At 42.8% G+C, this 21,240-nt stretch overlaps 1 protein-coding gene across 2 annotated transcripts; it reads left to right on the top strand.

The window, feature by feature from the left end:
* Positions 1-2,589: 2,589 nt before the first annotated feature.
* On the top strand, positions 2,590-19,465 carry Ssr1 (signal sequence receptor subunit 1). 2 transcript variants are annotated; one of them, XM_029468414.1, is made up of 9 exons: positions 2,590-2,780; positions 4,658-4,770; positions 7,171-7,258; positions 8,995-9,257; positions 10,713-10,789; positions 11,598-11,676; positions 13,654-13,747; positions 14,017-14,031; positions 17,303-19,465. In XM_029468414.1, exons 1-9 carry the CDS (start codon positions 2,702-2,704, stop codon positions 17,368-17,370), a joined length of 876 nt encoding a protein of 291 aa, XP_029324274.1. In that variant the 5' UTR covers positions 2,590-2,701; the 3' UTR covers positions 17,371-19,465. The 2 variants fall into 2 exon arrangements, with proteins under 2 accessions (XP_029324274.1, XP_021035797.1); XM_021180138.2 differs by lacking the exon at positions 14,017-14,031 and having other exon boundaries at positions 2,591-2,780.
* The last annotated feature ends 1,775 nt before the right edge of the window (positions 19,466-21,240 follow it).

Below are 21,240 nucleotides of genomic sequence, written 5' to 3'. Positions count from 1 at the left end.
CCTGGTCTACAAAGTGAGTTCCAGGACAGCCAAGGCTACACAGAGAAACCCTGTCTCGAAAAACCAAAAAAAAAAAAAAAAAAAAAAAAAAAAATCTATATTTCATCTCTGAACACAGTTGGGGAAGTGGCCTGTGTCAGTGGGCCTTTAGGTCTGGTCTTTCTTCTTTCTTCTTGTCATGACAATCTCTGCTTCTTTTCTCTGTTTTGTTTCCAACCCTGTGCCAATCTCAAAGTCTCATTTCAGTCTGTCTGCCTAGCCGTTGGCTGTTGGCTCTTTATTGAGCCATCAAAAACCAGTTGGGGACAAGGACCTTCAGCATATTCCTGACTTGGGAGATTGGAATTCAAAGCATTAAAACCAATTCCCAAATCTCATCCTTTCTGTCCAAATTAAAAAAAAAAAACTCTTAGACATAATTTGAGCATAACCATAACACATAAATTACAAAGTATGATAATATATAATTAACATCCAGTCCATCATATTTATTAACAATATAAAGTATTTTACCTTTTACCCTAACTTAAAGAGCTTACCATTCTATACCTGAATTATGTTCTGATTTTAGCTTGTATTATGTCTTAGTCAGGGTTTCTATTCCTGCACAAACATCATGACCTAAAAGCAAATTGGGGAGGAAAGGGTTTATTCAGCTTACATTTCTACATTGCTGTTCATCTCTCAAGAAAGTCAGGACTGAAACTCAAGCAGGTTAGGAAGCAGGAGCTGATGCAGAGGCCATGGAGGGATGTTACTTACTGGCTTGCTTCCCCTGGCTTACTCGGCTTGCTCTCTTACAGAACCCAAGACTACCAGCTCAGGGATGGCACCACCCACAATGGGTCCTAACCCCTTGATCACCAACTGAGAAAATGCCCCACAGCTGGATCTCATGGAGGCACTTCCCCAACTGAAGCTCCTTTCTCTGTGATAACTCCAGCTTGTGTCAAGTTGACACCCAAAACCAGCCAGTACACATTACCATCTGAAAAGCATCCTTTCAAATCTATATCATCTCTTTCAAGGCTAAACAACTTAAGTTTGCTTGTGAGACTATAACTAGTCTTCAACCCCATCAAATATCCAAGATCCTTGTATTTAATCCGGGAGTGCCCCCTGGCACAAGAAACTGACAAGGACTGTAACTGAGGGGAAGGTACAGAGACACTGTCCTTGTACTGAAGATCTCACTGTCTCCCTTTCTGAGGTCTGACTTCAGGTGGTGGCACTTCTGACTCCTTAATGTTCATAGAATTTATAGACAGTCTCTTTCCCCTGTTCAGGTCAGACATGTGTTCATCTGATCTGAACCTACTGGGGTTAATTAAATTGAGATATAGTCTGTGACTTCTACTTCAGTCATCTTCAACAATTCGGAGGGGAGTTTATTTGTCCCTATGTGGCTCAGAGGCTCCAATGATCCTGGTGGCTGCTTAACCTGTGTAGTGGTTTGAATGAGAACAGGCCCAGTAGGCTTGTGTTTGAATGTTATGTCCCAGTTGGTGGAACTGTTTGGTAAGGACTTATGTGAGGAGGTGCATTGTTGGGTGTGGGCTTTGAGGTTTCAAAAGTCCGTACCATTGGACTTACCTCTCTGCCTTGTCCTTTTGGGCTGAACATATAAGCTCTCAGCTTATATGTTATTAGCACTGCCTGCCTGCTCCCATTCTCTCTGATGCGATGGTCAGGAACTCACCCTCTGAGACTGTAAACAAGCCTACAAATCAAACACTTTCTTTTATAAGTTGCCTTGGTAATGGTATCTCTTCACAGCAATAGAAAAGTAACCAAGCCAGTCCCTGAATCAGGATTGTGTCTGGAGGTTCTCAGCCCAGCAGCTACATCCCGAGTGTTTCACACTGACCAGCTGAAGTTGCCAGGAATATGCCAGAAGTGAGATCTTTGGCCTAGAAACTGCAGAAAGGCTAGGTGATTGCTAAGTTTGGGTTGTTAAGAAAATTACAGAACTGAACCTCAGAGGGGGTTGTGGTGCAAGCCTAATGATCAGAGTTCAAGCCCAGAACCCATCTAAAATGTGGAATCAGTTCCCCAGAAGTTTTCCTTTGACTGACCTTTACATCTATCTCTGCGCTGGCAATTATACACCAGAGAGACAGAGTCAAATTTAAAAGAATAAAACTCCAGAACTCCGATTGTTTATTGCAGGGGGTAGAATTTTGTGACAAGGTGTTAACTCTGTAGCCCAGTCTTGCCCTGAACTCGCTACATAGCCCAGGCTGGTCTCCAGCTCGCTGCAATCCTCCTGCCTCCATCTCTCAAACTCTGGGGTTACAATGTAAGACATCACTTATGGCTTTTTAATTTTTTTTTGTTGTTGTTGTTTATTTTGCGTTATCCGCATCCTTTCCTTTCTGTCTTTCAACTGCCACACATGCGGGAAGTTTCCGCTCCTTGGTCCCTCAAAGATAAGCCTGCTCAGCCAGGCTCTCGCGGGAGCCCGGAGGCGCCCCTCGGCACCCCCCCCCCCCCTTACCGCCGGCCACGTGACCTCCCGGCCCGCAGGCCCCGCCCCTGGGCGCTTAGAGGCCACGTCGACGGTGGCGGGGAGGGGCGACGGATGGCGCGCGTGCGTGCGTGCCCCGCCCCTCCACCGCGGCCCGGATGAAGAGTAACGCCATTACCGCCAGAGCCTCCGAGAGCCCTAGCGGACCCGCACTGGACGCTGATCGGCCGCACCATGAGACTCCTCCCTCGCCTGCTGCTGCTGTTCCTGCTGGCCTTCCCCGCCGCCGTGCTGCTCCGAGGCGGCCCCGGAGGTGAGAGACACGGGGCTGGGCTGGGGACCGCGGCCGACCCCCGGCTCTCGAGGGCCGTGCTGTCCCCCGCCCCGGGACCCCCCGCTGCTCGGCGCCCTCGGCGAGCGCGGGCCCGAAGCCCGCGATCCTCGGGACCCACGCCAGGGCCGGCCTCGGTTCTCCGCTCGCGCCCGCCGCGGGCCGCCCGTCCCCAGGCTCTGCGCTGACGTGTCTCTAGCCCCACGCCGGCGCGCCTCCATTCATTCGCCCACTGTCGATTCTCCTCCTCGGCGCGTGGATCGTGTTCGCCCGGCCCCTTCGCTCGCCCATCGCGGTCTGTGTGGACCGCGAGGCTCGGTGTCCAAATCCGTCCCCTTTCTCCGGCTGCTTGTCAGCCGCTACCGTAGAGTATGGCCGGATGGCCTCCTTCTTCCTTTTCTAATTTCTCTCCCTTCCCCTCCCTTTTCCAGTAAGTTTTTGCTGGTTGAAAATATGCTGCGAAAAAGTTATTTCGAGCTTTGTAAGTTTATTCTTTCCAACGATTGACCTGGGCTAAAAACTTGGCAGAATGTAAAAGCGTAGAAACTTGTTCCCCCTTGCCCGCCATGTCCATTAATTTTGCTAGTTTATAAAAACAACTAGTTTGAGTGGTCACCAGAAAGAATTCCTTTTCTTTCTCTAAGTTTCTGTGGCCCAGGGCATGAGAAATAAGGAGCCATGTTATGAGCTCTTTGGCCAAGCACACAGAAGTGCTTGGCTTCTACTTAGTAACTAGTATGACTTTGAATTATAGCTGTTAGGGATTTTGGCTTGGGAGTGTGGTGATGGGGACATAAGACAGATGTTGAGACCGAGTCTCATATAGGTAACCCTGGCTGCGTTGTAAGTTGGTGCCCTAGCTAGCACGTCCTTGAACTTATGATCCTTGTGCCTGTACCTCGGGGGTGCTGGGTTTCTGGGTGTCACCACACCCCGTGGATGAAGTGGTGGGGATGAACCCAGGGCTTCCATCGTGCCAGGCATGCAAGTCGCATATGCACACTATAACCTTAGACCATTGGGGTTTTCTTTCTTTCTTTAAAACGACTTTTGATAAATTACCTCTAAACTATGAATGAACTGTTTTAACTCGGGAAAGTAAAAAGACTTAAAAATACGTGGTCTTAAAGATACTGTGTTCTCTTGGGCTTTGCACATGTGGCTGTTCCCACATTTTCCCTCTCTGCTGGATTGCCACATCATCGCTCCCCAAGAAGTGGTAATAAGACCTGCTTGAACTTTAAAGGGCTTTGTAGAGTTTTGCCTGAAAGTGATGTTGTGTGATTTGTTGAGAAAGTTTTGTCAACAAGTCTCTGATTTATAAATTAGCATTATGATTAGCCCTTATTTTTTGATATTTTAAATGTCTGAAACAATGCTTGAAGTCATGTGCAAAAATAATTGGATTTTTTTTTCTTTGCCACTAACCACGAAGCTGCCACTGTTTATTTTAATTTTTTATTATATTTAGTGTGTGTGTGTGTGTGCCTGTCTGTCTGTCTGCCTTGTAGTCTATATCCAGAAGCTAGGGGACAATTTGCAGGGTGCATACCAAGAATGAAACTCACGTGGTCAGGCTTGGCAGCCAGTGCCCTTAACCACTGAGCCATTGGCTTGCCCTGGGTTTTTGGGTTTTTTTTTTTTTTTTTTTTTTGCCTTTTTATATTAAAAAGATTCCCATTAAAATTATAATGTAGTAGTTAAGACTACTAGTAAAAAATGTAAATATTTTTGTGCAGTGGCATTGCTCAACTGACCAGGGAGACTATATTACGATAGGTGGAACGTTTTCTTGTCTAGACCTCATGTTTAAAGACAATGATAAAAGGTTAACTGCTCATGTTTTATTTTATTTTCAGGGTCATTAGCTTTGGCTCAAGATCTTACAGAAGATGAAGAAATAGTGGAAGATTCAATAATTGAAGATGAAGATGATGAAGCTGAAGTAGAAGAAGATGAACCCACAGATTTGGTAAGTTCTGTATACCATATTTAGAATATAGCCGGGCGTGGTGGCGCACGCCTTTAGTCCCAGCACTCGGGAGGCAGAGGCAGGTGGATTTCTGAGTTCGAGGCCAGCCTGGTCTACAGAGTGAGTTCCGGGACAGCCAGGGCTACACAGAAACCCTGTCTCAAAACACCAAATAATAATAATAATAGAATATAGATGATATATTCTGAGCTAGAAATTCCATCTAAGAATACACTCTTTTTATAGGCAAGTTTGCCAATTACCTCTTCAATTATATGTGTATGGTTTTGTGTGGTACTTGGATGTGAGAGCAAATACTGGGGAGGCCAGGGGCGTTAGATCACAGGGAGCTGAAGTTGCAAACAGTTGTGACCTTTCAGACATGGGTCCCCTGCAAAAACAGTACTGCTCTGAGCCTCTGAGCTGTCTCCCCGGGGTTGGAATTGGCCTAAGGGCTAGTCACTGAGCATGAGCGCAAGGGCCTTCTGGAGTAGTGGGGAGACAGGGTACACTGGACAAGTCAAGATCATGTAGATGTGAATGTCGGTGGAACAGTGGAGGGAGGCTCGCACTAGACCCTGAGCTATTACATTTGGAGCCTGCAGCGCTTCGCTTCCTGGGTCTGTCTTTTTCTGTGCTTGTAACCTGCCATTGACTGCTATGGGGAGACTCTACCATAGAGCCCAGTACTCTTCTGGGTACTATGTTGAACAGATTTGTTTGTTTGCTTGGCTTTTGTTTGTTTGTTTTTTCGAGACAGGGTTTCTCTGTATAGCCCTGGCTGTCCTGGATCTCACTCTGTAGACCAGGCTGACCTGGAACTTAGAAATCCGCCTGCCTCTGCCTCCCGAGTGCTGGGATTAAAGGTGCGTGCCACCACTGCCCAGCTTTTTTTTTTTGCTTTCTTAAAGTTGGTATTTTTGGGTGTGTGTGTGTATGTGTTTGTTTAGGGAGCAGGAGTTGAAGAGCGAGCAGGAGTTAAAATACCTCTATGTAAGTAAGGGTTAGAGAAGATGGCTTAGAAGCTAGCTCTGAAATTTGTGCTCTCCTAATGACAGTAAGAATAACTGGCTCAGAGTTGGAGAGATGGCTCAGCAGGTAAGGTGCTGACCAGTCTTCCAGAGGACCTGGGTTCTCTTCCCCTGCACCCACATAGCTACTCAAAAACATCTGTAAGTCTAGTTCCAGGGGATCTGGTGCCCTGTCCTGGCTTCTGTGGATGCTGCTTGCATATGGTCCATAGCTTTTTTTTTTTTTTTTTTTTTTTTTTTAAAAAGGAGCTCAAATTAGAGTCATTGCAACATGCTTCCTGCTAATTTGCTAATTTTATTTCCTGCATCAGTCCTTCGTAGATTTTTTTTGTTTTCATTTGTATGGACATGCCAGCCACTTGATCAGAGCTTTGTTCTTCTATTACTTTTTGTTGTTGTTAGTGATTTGATATGTAGGTGCGTAGTGTCTCCTCTGAGTAAAAGACTGTTAATGTGTGTGCTATCTGTCAATCTGTGCCAAGTTTTCCGTTCTGAGGCTTTGCATCTTCAACCTGTCTCCTTACGTGAACAGCCTTGATCAGACCAGTACATTCCTGTTTCATAGCTGTAAATATTTGACCAAAGTAGTGCTTTGGGTAAGATAATTTAGAGAATATTGGAATTTAATTTAGGATTAAAGATGATGTTTAGGGCTTTGAAATTTGAGCCTACATGATAGTAATGGATTGTATCATTTTTCTGGATTACTTGAACTTTCTGGCACTGGAATGTACTGAACTGTGGAGAAAGGAGATCCAAAGGGGAGGAATTAGGTCTTTTTAAGAAGGTGGTCTGAATTTTTCTCATCACAAAAATAAATGGTCAGGATGAGCTGAAAGAGGAAGCGGAAGTATCCTTGTTATGTGAAGTCTGTGGAAGAAAGATGACCTCGTAGAGCTTCTATCCTTCCAGAAGTTACCTCTGGAACAGTGACCTCGAGCTTTGGTTGTAACTCCTCTCCAAGTTTCTCATTAGCAACTTAAACTCAGCAGTGAAGACAGGGGAGACTTGGGAGATAATGGCAGAGTCCTGAGTTGTCTTGACATTCATACGTCCACTCATGCACGCTTGATTCCACTTCCCAGAGCTGGAGGTTAAGGTGGAGAGAGACGGTGATCCAGGAGGTGGCTTTCCCAAGGAAAGGCTCATGCATCACATTCAGGATGTTCTGACTCCTAAACTTCGCAGTACAGAAACGACACTATAGATTGTGATACTAGGAGAGTGTGTACATGTTCTCCAATTAACAAAAGGAGAAGGAAGAACTGACAGACTAGAACCAACAAAGCAGCATTTCATCCCAGTCTAGGGAATTCAGTGATTTTCCAGCCCTTTCTCAACAATCTGTCTTTAATGATGTTTCCCTTAGGCAGAAGATAAAGAAGAAGAGGATGTATCTAGTGAACCAGAAGCTTCACCGAGTGCAGACACAACTATTCTGTTTGTAAAAGGAGAAGGTAATGCAAAATTGTCCGTTTTAGTTCCAGTCTTACACGTGCGATTACTGATGTGTATAGCAATGCTGACTTTTAAAGGGAAAAATACATACTGTTTGGTTTACTAGAAAGTATCTCAAAGATACTTTTAAACCTGTGTTGTGTGTCTGTGGGTGCACATGTGCCCCTGGGAGCATGCTGACAGCTTGCCGGGGGCCTGCCCTTCCCCTGTGGGACCCAGGGACCAAACTCAGGTTGCCGGGCTTGCATGCCAGCACTTTTACTCACTAAGCCATCTTACCAGCCCCAAAGCCACCATTCTTGAAATGTCTTCTAAAGCTGTGTCAGTAATATCATTTTGTTTTGTTCTGAGGACTTGAGCTTAATCCCTGGAACACTGTTAAAGAGCCAGCAATCACATGAAAAAGCCAGTTCGGGTTCATGGAGAACGTGAGGCAGCTAGCCTGGGTGGGTTAGCACTGCAGAAATGAGAGCTCTTCCTCAGCAAGTGAAGGTGTGAACTGACTCCCAGAACAGTCTTCTACTCTGCCTGTGTACATACACAGACACACACACACAAACACTAGCTTCCAAAAGGAATTTATTCTGTTATTGAATTCAAGATCAACCTGCCTCAGCCCCTCAAGTGTTGAGATTACAGACACGCATTATCAGGCCTGCCTGGAATTTGGGAGTATATTTGAATGTTTAAAGGTCAGGAAAATACTAAATGTCTACAGTTAGGCCTTGGTTATAGCATAACATTAATTTGAAAACGAAACAGTTGCATATTTCTTGTTCCAAATACATGGGACCAGAAGTGGTTTTTTTATTTGTTTGTATTGTTCTGTTTTGGGCTTTAGAGTAAGGAGCTATGGAGGATGGAGTTTATTTCACATACAGTCTCATCACTTGAGACTTGTATCTTCCACGTGTAGCATCCTGTTGGCTTACAAAGGATTAGGCTTTGGAGCATTTCCAATCTTCTGGTTAGGGCTCCTCAAATTCTTGAGTCCCTTTATTTATTGAGGGCTTTGTAGACAGCATTGTTCTTAATACGTAATACATACAGTATTTAATCCCAGCAAACCCTGAGGGTATAGTTAGTGTTGATTTGGGGTTTAAAGAGGTTAAGAGACTTGAACTAAGGTTACCCAGAGCATAAAATCGATTGTGGAGACAGGATTCAAGTCCAGATATGTCTGTTCTATGGCCTGTGTTATACTAGGTGAATCAGCCCATTAGACTGACTACAATGTTATAGAAGACTTAACATCAGAAAGCATTAGTTGTCTTGGTCTTAAGTATTCTGTTTTCTATGTATTCTAATTTTATGCCCACAGAAAGTAATTGGATTGCTGGGGGTGTGCTCTGTAGTTCTTCACATACCTAGGATGCACAAAGACCCATTCTGTTCTCAACACTTTAGAAAAGGGAATTTGAGTTTATGACTCCTCCTCATTTTATTTTGTAGTAATATTGGATTGTATAAACCTGTTGGGTGATAATCTTGTTACCATGATTTTCTTAGCCTCTTAATCTGGATGTTATTTGGCTGAAATTATAATGCCCAGTTTATGTCTTAAATTGGAATCCCAGAGAACAGACAGGAAAGACTGCATTTAGACAACAGCCCTGGGTTCTCGGAGCTGGTGTGTGCAGTCACTGGAGTGCTCTGCTGAGGAGGGGTCTGCACCCATGTCCATGTCTGTGTTCCACTTTGAGCCTAACCCCACCCCTCCTATTCTGTGTTTTAGATTTTCCAGCAAACAACATTGTGAAGTTCCTCGTTGGCTTTACAAACAAGGGGACAGAAGATTTTATTGTTGAATCTCTAGATGCCTCGTTCCGTTATCCTCAGGACTACCAGTTTTACATCCAGAATTTCACAGCTCTTCCTCTAAACACTATAGTGCCACCCCAGCGGCAGGCAACCTTTGAGTATTCCTTCATCCCTGCAGAGCCGATGGGAGGGCGGCCCTTTGGTCTGGTCATCAATCTGAACTACAAAGATTTGAATGTAAGACCTTTGAGTTGTATTTTGTTTGTTAGAGATTGTCCCGTCTGTTTAAGTGCATATTTTGTGATTCAAACTGTAATAGGCAACAGAAATACAAAAGGAATTGCCTGTCTGTCTCTTATCTACATTTATGAGATGGTGAGAGAGATGGCCTAAAAAAAGCACTAGCGTAATGGTGAGGGGCGTGCCTGAGCTGTGTGCTGGGTCGCTGTGTGGGAAGTGACTTGAGCGGGGTCTTGACAAGGGCAAGGAAGTGTGCAGTAGTAGAGTCTGCTCCTACTTGGTCAGACATTGTTCTGTCCCAGTTGTAGACCTGCTCATTTAAATGATTCTAAAGATTTTTTACTGCTTTGGTCTTTTGTATACTCAGAAGTAAAATACAACCCACTCTAAAATAACAGTTTTATCAGCTTTATGTGTTAACCTCACATATGTCTGAGAGGGATGTACTGCTGCAGGGAATAGACCCCGAGTGACAGACAGCTCTAGGTGAAGGTGTGTTTACCCTTCCCTTTCCCAAGAGCTCCCTGCAAGGAGGGGGTTCCCACCTCCCTCACCACAGGTCAGTGCCTAAACCTTGTATCTTCAGCCAGGCCCTGCATTGCGGTGTGCTTTCCTGTAAGTTAGTGCAGAGGAAAAGCTTTTCATTCTGTCTTGAGTGAGACATTTAAATAGGGTTATTTCATTTCGTGGTGTCTTATCAAGTCATAGTTTTTAAATAGAGTTGAGCTGGGTTCGCTTTGGGTGTGCAGTGCTTCCTTTGTGGAAGAGCAGCTGTGGATCCCAATGGTTTCCTATGTTGGAAAACTGAAGTTTGGTTAAATCGTCAAAATATTTTTTTTAAAGATTTATTTAATTTATATAAGAACATTATCACTGTCTTCAGACACAGCAGATGAGGACATTGGATCCCATTACAGATGGCTGTACCATGCCTTTACTGAGAATTGAACTCAGGACCTCTGGAAGAGCTGTAGCCCCTCAAAATTATTTTAAGATGATAATGGAAAAACAATACTTTAGTCCTGGAAGTCACTGACTTGTTCCTTAAAGTGGAATTGGTTTTCAGTCTGCTCTCCGTTAGCGCATGGACCTGACTTCTGTCTCGGCTCTGCCCCTGCAGCTGTGCTCTCCATGTTTGCCGACTGCAGGTGGGGGCTGGAGCTACTGAGGATCGAGTTCTGGGCTCTGCTGCTGTCTGCCAGTGTGCTGTGGCCACCTCTGCCGTCCCTGATCCCTGCAAAAAGTACAGGGAGACTTTGGAAAGCTTCTAGGCGTTTCTGTTCTGTCGGAGAATTAGACCAGGCATTGAATAGTACAATTATGGCTTTGTTGTCTCTTCCAGCCAATGGCGGGAAAGGCGAGTCTGTTAGGATAACAGTTCTGAGAACACTTGTAAGTTTTATTCTTTGAGCACATCTCTCATGTGAATTTTAACATCTGTTTCTTAAACAGGGCAATGTATTCCAGGATGCTGTCTTCAATCAGACGGTCACAGTTATTGAAAGAGAGGATGGGTTAGATGGAGAAACGTGAGTAAAACTGCACCTGTGCCTCTGGAAGGTGCTGTGCTCAGATTGCAGGCACCTTAAATGGTCAGAGTGTGGTGGCCCTACAGATTGAGGGAGGGCGAGTTCATACCGTGAACTGATACAAGTCCGGGAAGAGTGGAGCCTGAGCACTGCTTCTACAAAGCCAGTGGCTGATGGTCTCCTTTCCCAAAGTCTTTTCTGCCCCAGTCTTTACGTTGAGCCTTAGCGTATCTAACTTTGTGCCTCTGAGATAATTACAAAAGTAGAAAGTTTTTTTCTTAAAAATGTTTTGTTCTGCCGGGCGTGGTGGCGCACGCCTTTAATCCCAGCACTCGGGAGGCAGAGGCAGGCGAATTTCTGAGTTCGAGGCCAGCCTGGTCTACAAAGTGAGTGCCAGGACAGCCAGGGCTACACAGAGAAACCCTGTCTCGAAAAACCTAAAAAAAAAAAAAAATGTTTTGTTCTGAGTGAAGCATTATCTGTGAACATAAGTGTGACTCACTTGAAGGGATTTATAAACCCAATTGTGAAAAATGATATAAATGTGAAGAAAAACTACTGAAATGGCCTTAAACTGAGTTTGAAGTCAAACACATTTTTAGATGGTAGAATTTTTTTTATTGACAAAGTGTTCTTAATTTAGTAAAAGGAAATTTGTAAAGCTTGTAAGCCTGGAACTATTTAACATGGTGGATTTCTTTTTCTTCCATACTTGAGAAGCTATTGAAGCATGTATTAGGATTTTGTTTTTTGTTAGATATGGCATTTATAAATTAACATCAGCTATATTTTCTTTTTCCTGTGCCAGAATTTTTATGTATATGTTCCTTGCTGGTCTTGGGCTTCTAGTTGTTGTTGGCCTTCATCAGCTCCTGGAATCTAGAAAGGTAATTATGAATGAGCAACCCTGACAGCCACATTCAGGGTTAGAGTACCGACTGCACTGGAGGCCCCTCGGCTTCTCACTTTACTGTGGGTTTGTGGACTTGGAATGTTGTTGGTCCTTTTTAAAACAGTGCCCAGACAAGACTTTCCATACGTGACTTGAATTTCTTGATCTGTATGTACATACCCAGTTATTGTACTGATTGCTCTCTCTAAAGTGATCTTTACAGTTAACGTAATAATGTTCCTTGAGTTCAGAAAGATTTTGTTCTACTTAATACATTTTTCTCATGGATGGGTTGTATTATCTGTAATCAACCAATTTATTTTTTATGTATTCAGAATTTATGGGCTGTGTAAAACTGGTTAGTTAGATATTGGAGTTTCTACCTGATAGGCAAGCGCTTTACACTGAGCTATAACTATAGCCCTTGGTTTTTGAAACAGGATTTTCCTGTGTAGTCTTTAAGGCTGGCTGTTGAGCCCAATGTAGCTCAGTCTGGCCTCTCATGGTCCTCCTGTATCCTCCCAGGTGCTGGGATTACAAACTTACACCAACCTTCCCCTTAGATCTGAGACAGTCTTGCCATGTAGACTGGCTGGCCTAGAGCTTACCGTGTACACTAGGCTGGACTCAACATGAAAAGATGCACCTGCTTCTGCCTCCTGAGTGCTGGGATTAAAGGTGTGCGCCACCATGTACAGCTTCCTGCACAGATTGTGGTGGTTTTTTTTTTTTTTTTTTTAAAGATTTATTTATTTATTATATGTAAGGACACTGTAGCTGTCTTCAAACACACCAGAAGAGGGAGTCAGATCTCGTTACGGATGGTTATGAGCCACCATGTGGTTGCTGGGATTTGAACTCCGGACCTTCGGAAGAGCAGTCAGGTGCTCTTACCCACTGAGCCATCTCACCAGCACCAGATTGTGGTTTTTAAATTGCAAAGCAGAGCTAAAGAAAATGGAGTTAAATGGGTTTTATTTGCAGTATTTTAGGAGATGGGCTACAAAGAAAGTCTCTCCCACTCTCTTGGGGTTTTTTGGTTTTTGTTGTTGTTGTTGTTTGTTTTTGAGACAGGATTTCATGTAGCCTAACCTGGCCTTGAACTTACTGTGCTGCAAAGGCAGGCTTTGAATTCCTCCTGCATCTCCCTACAGTGTACTGGGATTGCATGTACACACTATGCCTTGAAAATTTCACACTTTTAGATGAATTCAATGTTGTTGGCCTATATGGGACTTTATGTGTTTTGTATCTGTACCTGTTGTTTAATTCTTTCGCAAACAGTACAAGATTGCCCGCTTACAGCATTTCATTAATTAACCTCCATTTCATTGGCTATACAGAAAATCAGTGATGTAACAACAAATTAAGTTCTGTAACGGGTAAGGATCTATATAGGCTGCAAATGATCAAGAAGATGTATTCTTTGAAAGCACTTTCCTCTCATGGCATGTGTACATGTGCATTCACATGTGTGTATTTAGGCACATGTAAGGAGGTCAAAGGTCAAGTTGGAGTTGATTTCTTTCCTTCTACCATTTGGGACCCTGGGATCAAATGCCAGGTCATCGGGCTTGGCTGCAAGCATCTTTTCTCAATAAGAAGCCATCTTGCTAGCCCAGGACTGACTGTGTATCCTTAAGCATGCTTTCATCTTCCTTGCAGACAAAATGTGTATTAGGGTTTTAAAACAAGAAAAGAATGAAATTTGTCTGCTAAGATATGCAAATTATGTATGTTGATCAATGTTTTTAAAATTAGAATACACAGAAGACAGTGGTGGAACACGACTTTAATCCTAGCACTCAGGAGGCAGAGGCAGGTGTGTCTCTGAGTTTGAGGCCAGCATGGTCTACAGAGTTCCAGAGCACCAGAGCTATAAAGAGAAACACTGCTTCAAAACAAAAAACTTTTTAGAATAAACAATGCTGTGATGTGTCTTCGTAAAAATCTGTCTTTTATGTTCTTGTAGCGCAAGAGACCCATACAGAAAGTAGAGATGGGTACCTCAAGTCAAAATGATGTTGACATGAGTTGGATTCCTCAGGAGACCTTGAATCAGATCAGTAAGTAGCCTTACAAACTTGGTGAACATTTTTTCTTTACATGGAAATTAGTTTCGATTCAGCCAAAAATGTTTGGTCAGTACTATTTTACATTGATCTTTTCCATTGCTTGTTAGACTCTAGCACAATAATTAGTGACACACTTAGTGATGTGTTCTGTTTATAGTGTTTTATGGTTTAATTTGGAAGTGTTTTTAAACATGCAGCTTATTTGTAAATGTCTGACTTCTTTCTAATTTATTTCCTTCTTTTCCTTCCTGTTGCTTCAGTGCAGAGTAGAAGAGGTGAGGTGATTAACTTCTTCAGCAGGCTTTGCTACAGTTTTGGGGGTTCTTGCATAGTGCATGAATACAGCAAGTTTAATGAATAGAACTGTATTTTTGTGGGAAAACTGCTACAAACTACTTTTGAAAGAATAAATCTAAAGTATTACTTAATATAGTGTGCTTTATACTAATTTTTATGAAGGAATATAGAAAAAATTTCCCCATTTGGTGAGTGACTTTTTAAAAAGCACTTGTGGGTCTGGAAAGCTTGCTCAGTGGTTAAGAGCACTGGCTGTTCTTCCAGAGGGTCCATTTCCAAGCGCCCACATGGCAGCTCACAGCTATTTGGGCCTCCACTTCTAGAGGATCCAGCCCCTTTTCTGGCCTCCACAGACACTGTGGTGCACAGACATCCGTGCAGGCAGAACACTCAGTCATACACATTAAAAGAGAGAGAGCATTCAGGTTAGCATCATTGTAGAGAACTTAAATTGTACAAGAATTATAAAATTCTCTCCTTGACATCACTAACACTATTTTCTATAACTAATCTGTACTTACATATAAAATGATTTTCTGTACATATGTGTTCAGAACATTTTCCCTCAACACAGTGTAGGACACGTGTAGGCATTTTGAGCTTTGACTAATGAGATTTTTCTGATAAGCATTTTACATTTTAGGGTGGAATGGGTCTACTTTCCTTTAAGTATTTTTTTTTACCATATAGACCCACAGTTCTGCTGGTTATTTTTTTAATAGAAAAGAATTAGAGTCATCCCTTAATAATGCTTTAAATGTATACAAAGCCACAAATACAAAAACCTTGTCTCATAAATGCTGTTAAGTGGGTGGGAGGGTAGTTCAGTTGGTGAAGTGTGTTGCTCAGTCATGAAGACGATTGCTGTGATCCCAGAGCCCCAGCAGAATAAGCCAAGGGCGGTGGGATACGTTGTACCCTCAGTACTGGAGGCAGAACCAAGCAGCTGGCTGGGGTTTGCTGGTCAGCCCAGCCTACTGATGAGCCAGTGAGAGTCTCTAAAAACAAGATCCTGCCTGGTTCCTCAGGAACAGCACCCAGAGCTGTCTTCTGACCTCTTCATAAACCTAAACACACCCTTCATGTGCACACAGGGCCACACACTTGTGTGTCTCAATCATTTAACAAAGAATTCAGGTCATGTGTGATGGCAAATGCCCGAATTTCAGGACTAAAAAGGCTGAGGCAGAGGAATCCCATTTTGGGGGCCCTCCTGGGCTCTATAATAAGATTCTCTCCAAAACCAAACAAAAGTGAGCTGCAGTTCGCTTCCATGAACTCCTGGGTGAGGGGTAGCCTGTGATGTTGTCCGAGGCAGGGAAGGAAGATGGATCTGAGCGCTGGTAACACTAAACACCAGGACAATCCCACTGTAACACTAAACAAACACCAGGACAATCCCACTGTTGCAGTTTCCCCACGGTGAGATGGCTTGGCTTTGCTTAGCATGTTGTAAATGGGTGGTGGAGGCACTCTCTGTTTTCTGGTATATGATATGAGGGGTTCTTTTCATTCATGATTCTTTTTCTCCACCTAGAGTTTAAAGTTTACTCTGGAAAAAGAAAGTATTTTGACTTTAGGTACTTGAGTTAGGTTTCTTCCTTAGGTTTTCGCCCACCCAGAATAGGCAGTAATGGTAAATGTTCGTCTTTGATAGCTGAGAAAGTCGTGATACACATATGTGATTACTTTTTGTTTAAACACCGTGCTTTTTTCTGCTGTTAAGGTATTTGAAACTATTTTCCCCCAAAACAAATGTCTGTAGAGTCTTAAAGACTGCTCTCGCCTGCCTGCTGCCTAACCTGAGCCACTGTTGGGAAGGTTAGCTGAAGTGGCTCTTTTGAGTGGAATTGAGTCAGGCATCAGAAGTCTGCAGAAGGAGGCCTTTCATTAAACTACCATGCTACAGGTGGTTGGATTACTGGGGTTTAGCAGTCACATCATCCCTACTGCTCACAGTGATAGCTCACAGGTGATTGGGTAGTGCTTCCTGAATCTTCACAAGCTATATATTTAGCTTACTTATTTAAAAAAAGATTTTTGGAAATTGTTCAACTGGAGTCATGTATGCAGACATAAGAGCATCCTTTGTCTTTAAGTATTGTTGATAAATATTTACTATAAAATACATACTGATTAATTTTTTAGAAAAAGGAATGTTAGGCATATTCATTTTCCTTCTTTTTTGGGCATATTCATTTTCATTTCATAAAATGTTTATAAATAAACCTCATACCTTGGTGAAAGTATCTTTTTCCAGTTTTTACTTTTTTTAATATGCACAAATCATTTGGTGGTGACAGGGGATGACAGGACCTTATATGGTGCCCAACCTGGCCTTGTACGTGGTAGGTTCAGATGATTCTACTGCCTCAGCAGTTAGCACACGACACCAGGCTGTATATGTTTTCTGTATTATTTTTATTTTTGAAAAATAGTGAGCTATTGTACCTAGTGTGTAGAGTATACTTAGAACGTAATGAGGGGGTGTGTCAGATCTTCACTTGTCCTTTCTTCTGAAACAGTTTTGCTAGCTACAGCCCAGGCTGCCCTCGGACTCCGCTTCCCCAGGGCTAAGAGTACAAGCATGTACCACCATGCCCGTCTAAGCCCTCTGTTTCTAAAAGAAACATATAGATTATTTCTTTTATAAGATGGAAGAAACTCAGCACCACATATGTTTCTGTTAACTTGTAAAGAAAAGCTGTGTATTGGAGTGGTTTTTAGCATTGAGGCACTAATGGCCTTTGTTTGCTTCTTCCAGTTAAGTTTGTATAGTTGCCAAAACTTAATGCACCCGCAAAGACTGAATTTTGTGTTTGTGCTGTACGTAGATACGCTCCAATTCTATCTTTTAAATGTTGTTTGTTTTTGAAGAAGAACTTGCTAGGTTTGAGCTCCTAATCCTGCGTCCATCTCCCAAGTGCTGTGATGTAGACCTCTATGCCTGGGTCTTTTAAAGCATTTCAGAATTCTTACTTGTGCACTTGTAAGCATGTTATTGAATGTGTATGGTGTCTGCAGCAATAAAGCAACCATTGTCCAATCATTTCCTATGTTAGATATAAAAATGTTATTTTAATTGGTATTACCCTAGAAGGATATCTTTAAAGTTCTTTTAAAAAACCAAGAGCTAGGTAAGAGGCATTTGTTATGGGGTGTGGGTGTGTGAGAGGTGGGTATGTTGAGTTTAGAGCTGCCTGAGAAGCAAACCTCTCTTGCTTTAACTTGCTCCTTTTTTTTTTGTAGATAAAGCTTCTCCCAGAAGGCAGCCCCGGAAGCGGGCGCAGAAGCGATCGGTGGGATCTGATGAGTAAATGTTGTCTGTGCCGCAGTGCAGTCTGTGCTTGCCCTGCCCTCGTGTTCTTGGCCTCCTGGGAATGAGTGCAGAGAGGCCATGCCACCATAGATGCCAACTGCTGCTTATGTGTGGACTGAGCAGTCGGAGTCTGTGGCCATACAATTGCTGAAAATGCACTGCATTGGTTTTCTAAAGTAACAAATTTGGGTTTTTTTTTTTTTTAAAAAAACCATTAAACTGTGTGGGTGTGGATGTCTGTGAGCAGTTGTCTTACCAGAATCAATGTTAAACTACCTGAAACACATCTTTAGCATACTCAGCAAAAACACTCTCTCTACTTCCCTTGTGCTAGTTTCCCGTTTTGACCCCAAGTTCAATTAATATTTTTTCCCAGTGTGGTTTTAGGTGAATTGTTTTGAGGAAATAATTTGTTTATTTCTTGGACTCGATCAAATCCAAACTGAGGGCACAAGCCAGCCTTCTGCTTGCTGTCTGTCACAGCTTGTATCTAACTGCACAGCAGGGGTGGCTGCTGTGAGCATCAGAGGCATGCTGGGTAGTTTCTGCTGTCTGCTGTGTGCACCCTTCAGGAACTTACCAATGGAGTCAAGGAATTTTGGAATCACTAGCAACAAAATAGTGAAGCCTGACAATTCTACTGACACTAGTATATAAATCTTAATTCTATGCCTGTTTTTGTTTGGTTTGGTTTTTTAACAAAGAATAGTATGTTTGTGCAGACTGGACTGTTGTGTTGTCCATTGTCCACGTGGCCTGGGAGCCTCTGGGGTGGCCTCTTTGCTTTGCTTGTTTGTTGTTGGCTTTAAGCAGACATTTGTTCTTAGTAGAAAGAATTTTAAGAAACAGTTGTCATGGTCTGTAATCCAAGGGTCCCATTTTAGGAGCAGGAATACATTTTAGTTAACCCCGATCTCCAGGAGCCTTCATCGGGAAGCTTTAAAGTAATTACACGGTCGACCCTTTGACCCTGTCTGGGGAGTTTTGGATGCTCACCTACTTTTTTTGCCTTTATTAACATGAAAAATTCCCAAACTTCAAGCACTTAAGATTTCAAGACCAAAATTAAGTTGGGTTTGAAATAAGCTGACTTGAGTCATCCCTGCCTGACCTAGTGACTTCACTTGCCATTGTTGTCACACTTCCTAGAAGTTACAGGAATGTTGAATGGGACTTGTAAGAGGCTTCCTTCCCTCTGTCTTTGAAGCCATATTCTGCCTGCGTGTATTATAAGGAAGTGGTAATTTCAGTAGCTTTTCTATTCCTGACCTTTTTCATTCTTGTTTTCTTGTGGTCTAATCCCTTCCACACACACCTAAAGGAAAGCTACAAAATAAAACACACACAGAAACAAACTTGTAAGCTGTTTAATGTGTAAGCCAAAGCCAATAATGATTGAAGGTTTTCTGTGTCTTCTGTAATTGTTAATCACTTTGCAAAAGGGGGTGAAATGTCAAATTGCCTGTATTTGCATTTCTGGACTGTAAACTTTGTATGTAATATAATGTGTGTGGTTTTTAATTGAGCTGTATAATCTGTTTATTTTGAGCCCTACAGAACTGTATGGTTTTTTTACTTGATGTAATATAGGGGACCCTTCTCGTTCTCAAAAAAACATTTTCCAAAACCTCTGAATATCTAAATTTGGTAAGCTACTGTAGCACTGCAGTAAGGTATAAGTAATTAAAACCTTTAAATGGCCCATAGTGTTTAACTAAAAACCCGATAAAGCATGGGGAGTTGCAGGAACTACACTTAAAAGCCGCCACGTCGTCATCCCTGAGTAACTAACTGCCTTATAGTCCAGCTCTTTGTGTCTGAGGTCCAAATTAGAGCCTCGGGAGTGTAGAATGTATTACTTTTTAGTGTAGACTGGGAACAGTTGAAAACTTGAGTCTTCAGGTGCCAGGCGTCTACTATAGCATCAGTAAGTATTTAGCAGAAACTAACTCCATAATGAATGGAATTCAATTCCACACATGGTTTGTTCAAGCACACTTAATAAGTAGTCTACTTTTAAATGTCTTTTTTTAAAAATGTAAATACTTGGATGAAGCTTTTCTTTGTTTCAATATAGTCATTTCCGTCATGAACATTGTTTTCAGAATTTATCTTTTGAACAAGTTGGCTTTAGAATCTGTCAAGTGAATGTAAGGATCATGAGTATCAAACTCTGTCACTGACACTGAGAAGAGCGGATCCTAAAGCGCGGACCCGCTAGCTCAGGGTGTGTGGCTTCATCCTTTGGATCATGTGCTGTGTGTAGTAAGGGAGCTTGGGAACTGATAACTGCCCACCAAAGCTTTGCCTGAGAGGTTTGGAAAGGAGAACTGAGGCTCGGTATAAAAGGCTACAGGGGAAGAATCAGGTAGAAATGAGAAGTAGCAGTGACGTCAGAAAGTGGAACTTGGTAGGCATCAGCCTGGCATCATCGTTAGAGCGGTGAGCACTAGAACACTGAGAGTGGAGGTGGAGGTGGAGGTGTGGTTACGCCCTTCCTGCAGTGTGCAGAGGCCTTCCTGCTCTTGATAGAAAGGACGGTGAGCTTGAGGGTGCATTTGACCCACAACTTTTGTTTGTGTTTATTTGGGGTCTTACAACCTTGCTCAGCATGGTCTTGAATTCCTTCAGTATGGTGTGAAATCATTACAGTTTAACTCAGAACAACGTATATGCCCTCATCAAGACTTTGATAGACTAGATCCTTGATTTTTCTTTGAGCTCCAGAATTGTTTGCTTAAATGAAGACCGTTTGTAGGTAGAGTTGAGGTACTTTACTTGCATGGTGTTGGGTAGCATCTGCAGCCATGTAACGAGTCCGTAAACTTGGCCTGTGTTTCTTAAGTAAATCATCCTTACTCGGGTCAGAGAGGAGCAGCTGGTGCTCATTTCCTGTTTAGCAGTGTGCTTGTGATGGATGATAGATGAGAGGTTTCGCCTCTGCAGAGCACTTGCTAGGGTCCACAGGACTCAGCAGTTGCAGGTAGCTAAGCAATAGTTGGTTCAGGGCATTAATTGTGTTGATGTCTGCTTGGTTCTGTCCCTTTTTCCTTTACACAAAACTAGACTGTGATTATCTCTGAAGTGCTGGGAGTCTTTCTGGATTTTAGAATTGTGTGGGAACACACACACTGAGGCTGGGGACCCTGCAGTTGCCTTTGTAAGAAAGTGGGAAGGGAAGCTGGTTTATTAAACGTGAGTCCTGAGCTGTGTTCTGCGGGGTCCTCCTATTTATGAATCCTTACAACAGCTCCCTGGGGCAGGTGCATTGTCCTCTGTACATGGAAAAGAGCCACTGAATTGAAGTGACTTGGAGCCTGTCTGTTAAATGTGGCTTCAGAAGTGGCTTTTAAAACAAACAAACAGCCGGGCGTGGTGGCGCACGCCTTTAATCCCAGCACTCGGGAGGCAGAGGCAGGCGGATTTCTGAGTTCGAGGCCAGCCTGGTCTACAAAGTGAGTGCCAGGACAGCCAGGAAAAAAACAAAACAAACAAACAAAAAACCTTAGTATGTTTTCCTTTCACGCATACATTATTTCAGAAATTTAATAAAACCAAGCATTTAGGCAGCTTACAAATCTTTATTTTCTAGAATCCAGCAGCTATAAAGTAGAGATGGTATTGGTTTTGAATATACAGATGTGCTTGTACCATGCATACATTGAACACGCTTACCACTTAGCTCATGGGCACTGTGAGAAATGCATCGTGCATCTCTGTACTTAGCTCTGTGTGTGTGTGTGTAGAATTACTTGAATAGGAGATTTAATTTTTACTAGTTAACCACAACACCCCATTTAATCTTCATGAAATAATTTATGTTATATATCTCCCTATTAAAACAGCCATGTTCTTTACAAACATGTGG

The sequence above is a fragment of the Mus caroli genome, chromosome 13 (genome assembly GCF_900094665.2).
Source record: "Mus caroli chromosome 13, CAROLI_EIJ_v1.1, whole genome shotgun sequence".
NCBI classification, from domain to species: Eukaryota; Metazoa; Chordata; class Mammalia; order Rodentia; family Muridae; genus Mus; species Mus caroli.
This window is presented reverse-complemented; position numbering and strand designations above follow the sequence as displayed.

Excerpts from the sequence above, each read along its gene's own strand:
- Ssr1 (XM_029468414.1), top strand. The coding sequence starts at position 2,702 with ATGAGACTCCTCCCTCGCCTGCTGCTGCTGTTCCTGCTGGCCTTCCCC. Across the intron at positions 2,781-4,657 it reads GCTCCGAGGCGGCCCCGGAG|GGTCATTAGCTTTGGCTCAA; the intron begins GTGAGAGACACG and ends TTTTATTTTCAG. Across the intron at positions 9,258-10,712 it reads TGAACTACAAAGATTTGAAT|GGCAATGTATTCCAGGATGC; the intron begins GTAAGACCTTTG and ends TTTCTTAAACAG.